Source organism: Fonsecaea multimorphosa (assembly GCF_000836435.1).
Source record: "Fonsecaea multimorphosa CBS 102226 unplaced genomic scaffold supercont1.46, whole genome shotgun sequence".
In the NCBI taxonomy this organism is placed as follows: Eukaryota; Fungi; Ascomycota; class Eurotiomycetes; order Chaetothyriales; family Herpotrichiellaceae; genus Fonsecaea; species Fonsecaea multimorphosa.
In genome coordinates this window covers 73,634-86,967 of record NW_015971680.1, presented here as the reverse complement: position 1 = coordinate 86,967, position 13,334 = coordinate 73,634, and the positions used below count along the sequence as shown (strand labels likewise).

Here is a 13,334-nt window from a genome sequence, read left to right as displayed (position 1 = left end):
TATTATGAAGGTTAACTAGACCGATAGAGTATGCTTCGTCAACTGAGGGTAATGGAGGCCCAGGTTGGGGCTTCCTCGATGGCGAAGCTGCGGACGGGCAAGACTGTACAAGGATGGTATTCCACCGACGCCAACACCAGCGGCATCAAACTGTTTTGACCTACTTGCTGCCACCGAACCAGCTGCTTATCCCACTCTTTGCCTTTGCGGCCTTCTCTTCAACCGTCTTATCGAACTTGTCAATTGCACTGTTGATCTGACTGCCTGTCTTTTGACTAACTTCCTTTGCTTTTGCTTCGGCTTCGGTGAGTTTGGCTTTGGCGTCAGCGGACTAAGAGCTGTCAGTATCGGATTTTGCAAGGCACAAGCAGGATGCGAGTTACAGCTTGGTTAAATTGTTGACCTGCTTGAGAAGCGATGGCCTCGCCTTTCTTCTCGGCTTCCTTTTCCTTGCCCGGTACTTCACTCTTTATCTGGGACGAGATTTTGGAGGCGTCGGCTGTGCACATGTTTAGTGGACTCCAGCGGTGAGACGACGAGCAGTCCTACCTTCGAACTTCTTCTGAGCGACCTTGGGATCGCCACCAGCATTATAGAGATAATATCCAACTCCGCCAGCTACCGCTAGACCAGCAATGGTGAGTCCACGGCTCGAGGACATGATGGGCGAACTCTGAGGCCTGCTGAAGTGATTCAGGAAGGGAGGATGTCTGGAAGTGAACCGCTCAATGGTGAAAGAGTCTGAGGGATGACGGGTGTTCAGAGAAACTGCGAGATGGCTAGGTACAGGATGGGGCCTCTGCAGTTATTGGCGAAGATCAGCTCGGCGTTCAAGAAAGCTCATAGAGGTAATGGTGGTATGATTTGCACCTGCGCAGCTGCTCGAACCTGGCCTCGCAGGCACTGGGCAAGCAAGCAGTGCAGGTGGTCATTGGCAGTGACATCATTGGCGGCATGGAAAAATGTCGTAGGCGCACCATCCGTCCACCAAGGTTCCCCGCGTCATCTGAGGAACCAGCCACTCAGAATTCTGTTTGCCTGCGCCAACGACGTAAACACTGTGCACTGGCAGATGCAGCTGCGGCGGTGGCAGGCTGCGCTCCTGCTTAGGTGGCTCTCATTCTTTCCCATTCACATCCCAGCTACTGCAATAGATCTCTGTATAAACCACCGCATTATTTTATCAGTCCTATATACCATTGTCGTCCTGTCAGAGAGGCTCCGAAAACGAAGCCTAGCAGTCTGGTGTAGGCGCCCTAGTGGATGCTCTAAAACTTGATTTCAATTTGGAGTTAGACGAACGCCCGCTGAATTCGATTGTTGCCCTAACAAAAGTCCCAGAGGCATGTCAGAAAATGTCTCCAAGATTCTGACTCGTATCACAACCTATGACGGGTCTGCCGCTGATCCCTATGACCATGAGATCGCTCTCATCGATAGCACCCAGCCTGGGAACGAGGCGCAGTCCCACGGTGAGCCTCGTTCAAGCTCTCCGAGCTCGAGCACGGGGCAACTGGCTAAGAAAGGAACAAGAGAATCTTTGAAGGAGCATCTGGGCCGGCGGAAGTATGCCAAATACCAGCAGGACCGTTACCACTCCAAAACGGGCAGTATTGTTACCGCCGAGGAGCCTTCGTCGCAATCAGCGTCAACTCCGCAGGCGCAACAAGTCGGGACAGAGGCTGGAACACAGGAAGTGGATTTTGCACACACCGCTTCTGCCACGAGAGGACGAAAGAGTGCGGAGAGAAGGAGGCGAGAACACAAAAAGGCTAAACACGAAATCCATGAAATCGACATACTCTACGAAAACCAGCGGGGTGCGTTCTTTTGTGGCATTCCTCTTTACTCACACTCGTCTCTGCTGCCGCCCGATCCTAGTCCATGGTCGAACAAGGATATGAAGGATTCAGCCGTCAATATCACCAATGCTCAGGTGCCTGATCCGACGTGGGAATGGGCATGGAACAGCTGGTATGTCGACATGAGCCACGACGTGGACGAGGAAGGTTGGCAGTACTCGTTTGCCTTTGGACGCAGTTGGACCTGGCATGGGACGCATCCTTGGTTCCACTCATTTGTCAGACGGAGACGATGGCTACGGAAAAGAGTCAAACGCGAGGTGCACGGCAGCTATGGGATGCCTGGGAGCATGAGTGATGCCCACCACTTAACCGGCGATTATTTCACTATCCATTCAAAGCGAGATCGTAGTCCGATCAGTGCGGTTGATGGCGCCGGTAAAACCGCCAGACCATCAAGCTTCATCAGCTTTCCAAGCACGATTGATCAGGACCAGCCGCCAGAGGAGATCAGAGACATTGCGACCCTGCTTACGGCACTCAAATTTGCACCTATTGATCGAGAAAAGATTGATGTGGTCAAGAGGTTCGTCCAACAAGGTGGAGAGGAGCTTGTCTACCTCAAAGACCATATACCAGATATTATGTCGTTTCTCGTCTTCCAGAATTCCAGGAGGCAGCTCCTTTCATACCTTAAGAAGACGGCAAATGAAGCGCGCGAACACCGGCGGACCCACGAGGAAGAGGACAAGCCAGAGGGTGACGCCGAAAGTCGAAGAATCGACAATCTGCTCGCTGCAGTCGAGGCTGCCGATGCCGAAATCGGAGCCCTTGAATACTGGAGCGACAGGAAGCATGTATTGAAAACGGACGATGCGCAAAGTCTGGCTACCCGACCGATAGCCACCATCTTCGATCAGCCGGCTCCGAAGCCAAAGACGGACGATGACCCCGTGGAAGAGATCAAAGGAATATCCGAAAAGGCTGACATTACACAGGGAACCACGCAGTCCGTATTCAATCCCGATCGACAGTCATCCATTGAAGACAAGCAGGAGCAAGACAAAGCGAAGGAGAAGGAAGACAAGGGCAAAGGTCGTGCGTATGACAGTGAGGACGATCAGGTGGAGCAAGACTCGACACCACATTTGGGCGCCGATGAGGTCCTTGTTCCAGACCAAGATTAGCGGTCTGTGAGAGCATAGTGCGTTGTTCATTAGCGCAGGCGTTTGGCTGGGATATTACCTAGGTACCAAGTATTTGGTGTGGCTGAGGCGGTTGACAATTGGAATTCAGCGAGTATTCGGTGTTCGCCGATAATCGGTGGCTGGGAAACCAATATAACCATATTCGGCTAGCGCCCCGACGGGTCGCGTCGCGTCGCGATTTTCGACTGCCTCATAAATGAGAGAAGAGCCAATTGAACTCTAGAACATCTGCAGGAAGTGTATTCAGACTTGCCCAAGAGCCAAGCTTTGTAAACGCCTTGCTCCCTGTCCTGCTCCGTCTCTGTCTCTACGTCTTCGCTCTTGCTCTTGCTCTTGCAGCCTCGACCTGGGTATTGATTTCGGTCGCACCTTCCTCGCTGATCCCGTCATGGCTCCTTCCCTGCGTGGAAGTTCGCATCGGGTCAGCAAACGACAAACCACCGTCAACAACCACTCAAAGATCTCCAAAGCCTCAAAGGCCGCTAAACTCCCCATCGCGCTGAAGTCGAAACTTGAGGAAGTGGTTCTAGGGCCTGTAGTCCCTACCAAGAAGAGTGTCAAGCATGTCTCAAAGCGCAAACGAGATGCTGTGCAGGATGACAGTGAAAGCGAGCCGGGTAGTGTCTATGTCACCCAGATCACAGCAAAAAAGGTCAGCGAAACTCGAGATGAGTTATGTGACAGTGCTAACCTGTCTTTAGCCCAAGTTGCAACTACCGACCCCTCCTTCCAGCAAGCGCGAAAACGAAAAGGATTCCGTCGATATGGAGTTCTCGCCAACGATGACCTTTCGGCAACTTACTCTAGACACCGACGATGTCGAGCCAGCTCCGCAGGCGCTTCCTCCAGTCTTGCAGGACTTCGTATCCCTGCATGCGGCCTTCCTTAAGGCGTTTACGCTACACATTGTCCATAACGGTCAATCCACTCCGGCAGATTTGGGCAGCCTGCTGAACTCTGTCACGCGGCTCTGGAAAAAACACACTGTGGCCAGGGAAGATATTCAACGGATGTTGGCCATCTACGAGTTGGACGTTGCAACGCACTTTAGTGGTCGCCTCCTCACACATCAAGAGGGGCCCTTCAAACTCACAATGACGGGCGCTGATTTCGTCCGTTACAACGTCGAGTACGTTGGTGCGGGAGGCAAGAGACCTGCGAACCCCAGGTGGGATGAATGTGGCCTGCAAAGGCTTTACGAAGCCGAAATCGAGGCGTGCTGGATATCTCAGCGGAATAACTCTGCCTGTTGGGTCCATGGTGCGATCCGGAACTTTCCTCGTTTGAACTTTGACGTGGGCATGGAGACCCAAGTGCGGAAAGCCAAAGCTGAGACGGCCCGAAGAGAGATCCTAGGGTTATCGTCCGAAGCACAAAACCGTGCGGGAGCTCAGTTCTCGATGCACACGAGCAACAACTCCGAGAGCAACGAGGCCAACACCCCACGGATTGTGAAAGATCGGACACTATCCCTCTTAGATCGGGTTAGAGCCAAGGCACTTGTCAATTCTACCATGACGGCTCAGAGTGCAGAAGCCACTCTTCGTCGCTACGCCGTCGGCCGCATTGCAGAGGTGGTGGAGATCCTCCGAATGAGGCAACAACGGAAACTGAGTTCCAATTTCGTGTCTTGCATTCATTCGAGCCCGAGCAAGGTTCGAGGCAAGGTGTCGTTTAGCATGCACCAGCTGATCAACGACATCAAAAGCAGCCTGGCTGTCCCGATCGGGGATGCAGAGGTCAGAATGTGTATTCATATACTTCAGGATGAAGTCCCAGGAATGTGGGTGTCTGTCTATACTGTCGGAACAGTTGAAAGTGTTATTCTCAATGGACCAGGACTGAGCGGCGCCGAGGTGAAGAAGATCATTGACGAGAAAGAGGGGACGAGGTGAGGAACCGTCCAAGCGCATTGAACAGGATACGAAGGACTGCCGTCCGGCGACGGATCTCCCTCGTTGCGGTTACGAGACTGTCGGAAGCTGTGATAAAGCGGGCTGTCAGCAAACCCACTCAAGGATTCGTTCAGGGTTGAAGGTGGACATGTCAATGGATGCAGTCGAGGAGTCTATAGTCGGATATCAGAGGATCTAGTCGGTACTTGGGTAATATTGCCTGACATGGAGGAGAGTTTGTAGAGCGACGGCTGCAGTGATAGCAGCATGACTCTATCGAGTCCCTACCAGCCACGACCAAAAAGGATAATAACGCAAACAAGGACATGTTCGCTACGCACTTCATCCTTTCTGTGACTGCCAGATGTGACAGCAACATTGTCCTCACACCTTATCGCCACGCGCATTGCGACGAGCTTCCGGACGATACCGGCACTCTTCTAGGCCCCTTGCGGCCTCGCATGTTGGATCCTCAAGATACCTAATGCCCAGATATGCATATCACAAGGCGAGGCTTTGGAGCCCAGCGACCGGGCGAAGCCGGCAAGTTGTCGAACTCCTTGTCATTGAAGGGCGCACACTGCTGAGGCACCTCCAATGGGCACAGCGAGATTAGTGATCTCGTTCGCCCAGGAAGGGTATTTGTTTCTCTTCAAATTCCGGTAATCAGTAAATATTGGCACGAGATCTACTTAAAATACTTTAAAGCGCTTGGGGAGGAGGAAATGGGACTGATCTGCGCTTCAGCGACGAGTAATTACTTTCTCGAGTTCAGGCGTTCAATTTAGGGCGACAGCGTCCTCGTATACAATCTGAGACTGCGGAGCGATAATTATCTTTTTGACAACCGTCAGATCACAAAATACTCTAGCAGGAACATACGGACAGGAAACAACATGGCTGGGGGAGGACCAGTTCCCGTCCCTGTAAAGGGCGACGATGCCACCATCCTGTGCATGGAAGATATCAAGGCCGTCGCAGACGCAAAGCTGCCAGAAGTAGCCCGAGGTATGTAGGTTTTCTACCAGGATACCTGTCCCAGCTCATCCTTCTCATCAACATGTTGTTCATTTTCCTCTTGGTCGCCAGTCTAAGTATCTGAATAACCAAAAAGACTTCTTCAATTCTGGCTCGACCTACCAAACCACCATTGCCGAAAACAGCTCCGCCTTCTACAAATACCGGCTCCGCTCACGGGTCCTCGTCGATGTCTCCAGATTATCCACGGCGACCAGGTGCTTCGGGCGTACGATCAAATTCCCCCTCTGTGTGTCACCGGCGGGGATTCAGGCCATGGCTCACCCGGACGGGGAGGTGGCGACGTCGCGGGCGTGCGCGACCATGGGCATCAACATGGGCATCTCGAGCTTTTCGAATTACTCTGTAGAAGAGGTCGTGGGGGCCTCCAATGGTAATGTGCACTACGCGATGCAGATGTACACGATGAAGGACCGGGCGTTGCAGGAGCGCATCATCAACAAGGCCGAGGCGGCGGGTTGCAGGGCCATTTTACTGACTGCCGACTCGCCCGTGCTGGGCGTGCGGTACAATGAATGGCGCAACGACTTCCGCACCCCGGAAGGCCTGGGGTTCCCCGTCATAGAGCTGACCAGCGACATGATCCGCAAGCAGACCCACGACAGCGGGTTCATGGCCTTCAACGACGACTCGCACAACTGGGCGCGGGACATCCAGTGGCTGAGGGAACGCACCAAGATGGAAATCTGGATCAAGGGCATCGTCACCGCCGAGGACACCGAGTTGGCCATCACTCACGGATGCGACGGCATCATCGTCAGCAACCACGGCGGACGCCAGCTCGACGGTGTCCCCGCGACGATTGACGCGTTGGTGGAATGCGTGGACGCCGCCCGGGGCCGGATCCCGATCCACATGGACGGCGGCATCAGGAAGGGGACAGACATCTTCATCGCGCTCGCGCTCGGGGCCTCGTGCGTCTGGGTCGGCAGACCGGCGATTTGGGGCCTCGCGTACGGTGGACAGAGAGGCGTCGAGAAGATGCTCGAGATGCTGTACGACGATTTCCGCAGGTGCATGGCCCTCTGTGGGTGCAACAGCGTCGACGAGGTTAAGAGGAGTTGTCTGAGCAGGATGGGACTCGACGGCGTCTTGAGACGCATGGAGTAGGTATGGAGGTACCTAATAGGCAGTGTAGGCTCAGGGAAAGGGGGCCGGGAGGGAGTGGCAGCCTTGCGGAATCGTGCAAATGTGGCAATGACTACAACAGAAACAAACATACACATATAGCAGGGAACGACAGTGTTGTTATTCGCTGTCTCCCTCGTACATCTCGGGACTTGGGTATCAGAGTATTCCTGGAATACCATTCGATGCTACATGTCGCCTAGATCGTGCGAGTACAACATAGTACTCGTAGGTACGGCACACACTAGGTAGATAGATGGCGACAGCAGCATTCGAAATATACAAGCGAATCCCCCCCCTCTCTCTCTCTCTCTCGGCTCCGAGACCCGTCAGAAGATGCGTTGACTCCGTCCCGGGCCTTCTACATACATGTGATGGCGCCTTCAGCCTTGTCTGGGGCTCGACTTGATCGAGTGTCCCGCCAGGGAGACCCATGCTTGAATGCGACAGATTTGAAACACTCAACGCTTCACACCCCAGCACAATGGAAGCGAGCCTTCAACACAGTGGGGAAGATCTAGTTCACTGAGAGAAGAAGGGCCCTTTGAATGCGGAATGCAAAAAATGGTCCTCAAGGGGCCTCGTGTTCATTAGGTATTAAATTATGTACTAGATTAAATCCTTCGGTTGCCTGTGCCTCTTAGGATTCCAGTCCCTTGATTGACAGCATCCCCTCAACGTTGTCCGAGCATCAGCGTGTCACGGCCGTTACACGACATCTTATAACTCGGGAACAAGCTTCCATCAACCCATAGAACCGCTGTGACCGGGGCGACAATCATGCAAGCCCATTGGGGAACATCCAGCGCCGTGGCGCGTGGCGTCTGAACCGTGCGTAAACGTGGCTGGGTGCATTGTGGAGTCGAGCGGTGCTCATGGACATGGATGACCCCAGGTGCTCAGGATCACAGAATGTGGTCCTGTCCCGATGGTTGGCTGAACTTCCATGTCCAAACTCATCGTTGAATCCCATACCGGATACTCGGGACGGACTTCGCGCTCAAGTGATCTTGGGACAACCGCATTTTTGACCAGTTCCTTATCCTCACACGCCATCCAATTTGTTTGTGCAGACACGCCCTTGAAGCAAATGCCAACTCTGATTCTTCCTCTTCTTTCCTCCCCATAATTCCGTGCTGAACAAAGCGAATGGCATATCGGTCGTAAGTCTCGATATAGGTATTGTACATGGGGGTATGCAAGCGAATGTAATGTATCAATCCAGACGGTAAACAGTAGCCGCTGGTTGACAAATAGGCTGCTGGAAGCCATACCGCTCAAACTTTCCAGGGATAACGCCGGTGCCCAAATCAGAATGTGCTGGAGTCCAGCTGAAACACCAAATCCACGAACCCTGATAGCAGACCGATCCTGGGTCTAAACCCTCCCGTCCACCAAATCCAACCAACCACATCGCATCCAAAAGGAAGTCTGTGCCAGCGATAGTGATATTCCATACTTAATCCCATGCCAGGCCAGCCTCATTAACAGAGTACCAGGCAGAAACGACAGATCCGGCTTGATCCTGGGAGAAGATTTCTTGTCGGGGAGAAGCGTATTCGTAGTGGTGTCGTATTACAGTAAGTTTGTGTTCTATGTGCAGAAATCCAGAAATTGAGCGCTCATATGCAAGTTTCTTGATCCGTAAGCGTGTTTGAGTCGTAACAGAAACGCCAGGCCGAAGCGGCTGCAGAGTTCAAACGAGAGGTTGCAGTTTTCATGTCGACGGATGAATCCTCGTCATCTTTCGTAATTCGAGTATGTTTCTGTCCAAAGCTTTGGGCTCTCCTCCGTCGGGCTCAACGAACCGGAAGAGATGGAGGACGAGGATCCGATGGTCCATTCGTCGCTGTCGGGGCTGCTGCCGTCGAGGCCAGCAATACCATAACTATAGTCGTTCTGGAGCTCGCCGATCTCGACGTAATCATAGTCCCATCGGTATCTCTTATCAGGCTGCAGTCTCGGCAGGAACTTAGCCTTTGCAAAGTAAAAGATGACACCTGCCATCAAGCTTCCGGCAACCAAATCCACCGCGTAGTGATGCGAGAGGTACATAGTTGACCACCACAACCAAGCAGCGTAGAACGCCCACAATGGCGTGAATTTGGGAAAGATGTGGCTCATGAACAGTGCCTCCAGAGTGGCAGTCGCAGCATGAAGTGATGGAAAGGCCCCGAATACCATTGGGGAGGCGGTGAATCCCGAGGTATACATATCGATCCCGAGCAATGCATCAATGCGTGCTAGACCGGCGGGTGAACCTTGCATAGAATAGTTGGCCGGGGCTAAACCGTACTTGTTCTCGTACCATGGGGCGGAGCATGGAAACAGGACTTGAATGATGACGCCGGCCAGATTCATATACCCAAAGCTGAAGCCAAAGACTGGGAGAGTTGTAGGTGGACCGAAGACGAAGATGATTGCGGCAACCACGAAGGGCCCCCCAAAGTGACCCAGCCCATAGGGGAACCATGCTAAAAGATCCAGGACGGTATTTTGGTGAGCGGAGAGGATATTGCTGAGGTTAGCACCATAAAGGATGTTCTCCAGAGCGGGGAGGACTTTGACCCAGATCGGAGGCCGCCAGGCAGAGGGGATGAATCTGTGTAGGAAAAAGCAACATTTAGTGACTTTCCTTGCCGGGCGCATCGGGTGGGGGTTGTGCGCAGAACAAAGCAAATCCGCCACCAAAACTTACCTGCAAGCGTAGAAGAAAATGAGGTATGCGGCAATAGGCATGAAAGGCCGGAAGAATTGTCGAGTGATGGGGAATATTAACGAGGCGAGGAGGAGGGTAGCGACGGCTGTCTTGACCAACGGCCCCGGGAATTCAATGATGCTCAGCGAAAAAATGCCCACAATCGCCAAAAACAGCCATTGTCCGTCATAAATCGACCATCTATGATTCTGTAGTGACCGTAGCGTGTCCGCGGGAGAAAACGAGGTCTTGAGGGAGGCGAGTGAAGAGGCAGGCGACGATCTGTTGCGGAGCTTCGATCTCAGCCTGCGCCGCAGCCTGTGAGGAACGAGAAGTTGCAGTGATTTCCATGGGATCTGTATCTGTATCTGTTTCTTGTCGGCGTCCTTCCAGGACGGCAGGGAAGCCTGCATTGCACCTGCGTCGACCGCCTGGTGGAAAGCGAGGTCAGGCAAGGGTGTTCAAGCAAAATCTCGTGCGCGGGACCAGGGCGTAGGATGGCGGCGGAAAGGTCTCGAGGCGACGGCAAGGGACAGAGCCCAGAGGGACAACGAGGACAAGAGGTGAGGAGTGTCGAGCAGAGGATCCGAGGAGGCCGGAAGAATGATGACCAGAAGGGGAAGAAGAAAGAAGATATGGAAATCAGTCAAAAGAGGTGCGAGAGTAGAGAGCAGTATGTCAGTGGTCAAGGGCTTAGGTGAGCGCTGAGCAGATGGAGAAGCTGTGGATGTCTGCGGATCGACTTGGTGCAAAAGGGAAGCAGCCCAGGCGAGCAACGGGCTCGCGGTTCGCTCTTCCACAGAACTGCCCGTCCCCGATGTTGCTGGCACCCTGCTGGTGCCTTTTTGTCGCTTGTTTCGCCCAGTCGAGAAGGTAGAGAGACGGATGGGTGGAATTGGATACGATCAGGCCGCCCCAGCAGTGGTCCGGCGAAAACACGCTCTATGCCCAAGGCGTCCTGGCTCGCGAGTCTAAAGTGGCTGAGGCCCTGTCGTTCAACCTCGGGGCCTTCGGGGCGGTCTTTGTGAGAGGCTCTGGTGGCTCCTCCGGGCATGCCCAGCTCCACCGCACCCGTCCTCGCCGCCTACACAGCAGAGTTTGCCCCCCTTTCGCGATCAATGGCCTGCGAGAAAAATTTGTCTGCTGCACTGCCCGACGTCACCATGGGCTGCCAGAATTCGCCGACAGCTTGGTTGCAGTGATGCAAACTTACATATAAACTCACGTATGATGGCAGCGATGACGACAAGACTCAATGCAATTCACAATGGTAGAGTGTTGCTGGACTCGTTGGTACCTAGGTAGGTATTCAGACGACTTGGGTAGCCTTGCACATTGGCCGTTTCCAATTTACGCGGTAGAGCGCAAGCTACCAGGAAGATGGTCCTCGGCAATAAGGTGTGACCGCGCGACCGGAACACGAAGCTGGGGGAGGGATTTGTGCATGAAGCATCGAAGCATTAAGCATTGGAGGGACCCCCGGGATGAGCGATGGACACCCGCGTGATTAATGGCAATCTCCCCATTGTGAAAATTCTCTGGGCGTCGAGGGCGTGTCTCGCCATTACTAGTATCATCAGACCACAAGTGTGAGCACAAGATCTTCGGATTTGCTCCTGTCAGACCGTCGATATCTTTTGCGAGTTTAACTCTCGTGTTCCCTGCCCCCTCTATATCCCCTCCAATTTCCCTTTTCCGCAACCGAAAGAGAGCCTTGTCTCCTAAACGACAAAAGAGCCCCTCCCTGGGTGCTCCGTCTCTCTGCTCTGATCGACAGAGAAAACTCATATACCGAGCTCGGCTTTCAAATTGGATCCCCTTCCTCTAGTCTCTCGCACGAGAGGTACTGGTGCATAAGAAGCACATGCAGGTGCACAAGGAGCTTTCGTTTCCGGCCAGAGCCGAGCACTGCAAGGAGCACAAGAGAACGAGGGCTGAAAATAACGGCCAATCAAGACAAGCTTCTGCGAGGTCATCTTGCATGAACAAACCTTGCCTTTGCTCTGCGATAGGCTTGTTTGACGCCCACACTGCGTGCCTTTGGCTGACGTGCAGAAGCCCTGAGGATTTGCTGACATTGCCATCTGTTACCGAACGGGGAGGACCCTCACTTGCGGAGTAATCAACGTGCGCTTCAACTCGAGTGTTCCAAGGGACGGGCACGGGCCATGGGGTTCAAGCTGCTTGAAAGAAGGCTGGGGCACAGCTGGTCAATGCTCCAAGTTCGGACAAAAGTGCAGGCATTATCAAGCACACACAGGATCTGGTGCGAGCCTGCGAGGAATGGGTCGCACGGGGCAGACACCGCAGTTGGAAAGCTTCGGAACAGAAAATGCTATCTTGCCCTTTTGGTTCATGGCCATTTGGGCAAGTCATGGTCAATCAATTGCGCTAGGCTTGGTATTGAGGCTCTTTGAGCCTTTCATTGCCTTATGACACAATGCGCCCATTTGTGCCTCCTTGAATCACATCGTCTTCATACACCTTCGGCTCTATTTGTGTAGGCCATTTCTGTTTGGCGGCCGGGCCAACTGAGCCAGTTGTGCACATATCCCGCCGAAATCCAGCCGCGTTCCAGCTCTCGTATCTAGGGTAAATAAAACAGCCCTCCCACCTTTCATCCGTTTCTGCGTTTCGTACTGGCCACTCTCAGCACAAGCCCTCGGAAGCGAAAGCGCTATTTCTCCTTCTTGGGTATGCCCTATCATGAAAACTCCTTACGTCCTGCTTTGCGAAGAGGTGGTCCTCGACAGCGGAACCTGCGCAGATGTTGTGCGAGCAAGGTTATTCTGAGTCGAGCCGTGTCGCGAGAGACTAGGAACAGATTGCGAAGAGGACGATGAGCGCGGAAACCTGCTCAGCAACAGATTAGCATCGCCCCTCGACGGTTTCGGTGCGTCTCTGTCAGAGCGAGATGGCGCCAGTGGACGGTAACGAAGAACAGGTCACACTTACGGGTTTCTCTTCTCCGTTCCAGGTGTCGCAGAAGGCGTCTTATTTCCCTGTCCCCATCCCAGCAACGGAGATTGATACGCTGGCCAATTGGAATTGTTCCATATCTTCGTTATTACACTGTGTTGGAAAAGCCCCCAGTCAGTCATTTCTGCTCTGATCCTGCGAGAAGGTCACTTCTCAAGCCCATGTGCTCTTGCCTACCTCTGCGCCGCATCTTCCTGTTGTTCCCGTGACACTTCTTTCACCAAGACTTTCATCCCATCACGACTGAACGAAACGTTCTTCCTCTCAAGTTTCTGCCGCGTCTTGTGCCCGACATCGTGTGCGATTGTGTAGGCCACGAATCCGACGGCCGCGATAATGGCAACGAGGACGATCAGGATGATGAGGGGGACGAGGTCTCTGGTTTTGGCCATTCCGAAGAGAAGGAGACGGCGGGTCAGCAACGTCGTCTCGGTGTCTTTCGTGTCGAGAGCGATGCACCACTTGATATAGGTTCGGCGTGAACTTGGGCGCGCAGAAGCTCGTTTGAAACGTGGTGGAAAGAGGTTGGCTGATGTGCTACAGACTGACTTCGCATCACAATCCTTCGTGCGTTCTGGCCCCTGGG

At 53.5% G+C, this 13,334-nt stretch overlaps 6 protein-coding genes across 6 annotated transcripts; 3 read left to right on the top strand and 3 right to left on the bottom strand.

Moving 5' to 3' along the window:
* Positions 1 to 160: 160 nt before the first annotated feature.
* On the bottom strand, positions 161 to 661 carry Z520_12017 (uncharacterized protein; the record flags this gene model as incomplete). Its single annotated transcript, XM_016782504.1, has 3 exons — positions 161 to 331; positions 384 to 499; positions 550 to 661. The coding sequence occupies 3 exons, from the start codon at positions 659 to 661 to the stop codon at positions 161 to 163; spliced, it is 399 nt and encodes a 132-aa protein (XP_016626394.1).
* Positions 662 to 1,345: 684 nt separating this feature from the next.
* On the top strand, positions 1,346 to 2,989 carry Z520_12016 (uncharacterized protein; the record flags this gene model as incomplete). The annotated part of the gene is made up of 1 exon (XM_016782503.1): positions 1,346 to 2,989. The coding sequence occupies one exon, from the start codon at positions 1,346 to 1,348 to the stop codon at positions 2,987 to 2,989; it is 1,644 nt and encodes a 547-aa protein (XP_016626393.1).
* Positions 2,990 to 3,398: 409 nt separating this feature from the next.
* Z520_12015 (uncharacterized protein) lies at positions 3,399 to 4,905 on the top strand (the record flags this gene model as incomplete). The annotated part of the gene is made up of 2 exons (XM_016782502.1): positions 3,399 to 3,662; positions 3,712 to 4,905. 2 exons carry the CDS (start codon positions 3,399 to 3,401, stop codon positions 4,903 to 4,905), a joined length of 1,458 nt encoding a protein of 485 aa, XP_016626392.1.
* An 896-nt stretch (positions 4,906 to 5,801) lies between these two features.
* On the top strand, positions 5,802 to 7,053 carry Z520_12014 (uncharacterized protein; the record flags this gene model as incomplete). The annotated part of the gene is made up of 2 exons (XM_016782501.1): positions 5,802 to 5,913; positions 6,020 to 7,053. The coding sequence occupies 2 exons, from the start codon at positions 5,802 to 5,804 to the stop codon at positions 7,051 to 7,053; spliced, it is 1,146 nt and encodes a 381-aa protein (XP_016626391.1).
* A 1,758-nt stretch (positions 7,054 to 8,811) lies between these two features.
* On the bottom strand, positions 8,812 to 10,182 carry Z520_12013 (uncharacterized protein; the record flags this gene model as incomplete). Its single annotated transcript, XM_016782500.1, has 2 exons — positions 8,812 to 9,673; positions 9,770 to 10,182. The coding sequence occupies 2 exons, from the start codon at positions 10,180 to 10,182 to the stop codon at positions 8,812 to 8,814; spliced, it is 1,275 nt and encodes a 424-aa protein (XP_016626390.1).
* A 2,304-nt stretch (positions 10,183 to 12,486) lies between these two features.
* Positions 12,487 to 13,140, bottom strand: Z520_12012 (uncharacterized protein; the record flags this gene model as incomplete). Its single annotated transcript, XM_016782499.1, has 3 exons — positions 12,487 to 12,622; positions 12,725 to 12,841; positions 12,926 to 13,140. 3 exons carry the CDS (start codon positions 13,138 to 13,140, stop codon positions 12,487 to 12,489), a joined length of 468 nt encoding a protein of 155 aa, XP_016626389.1.
* Positions 13,141 to 13,334: the final 194 nt, after the last annotated feature.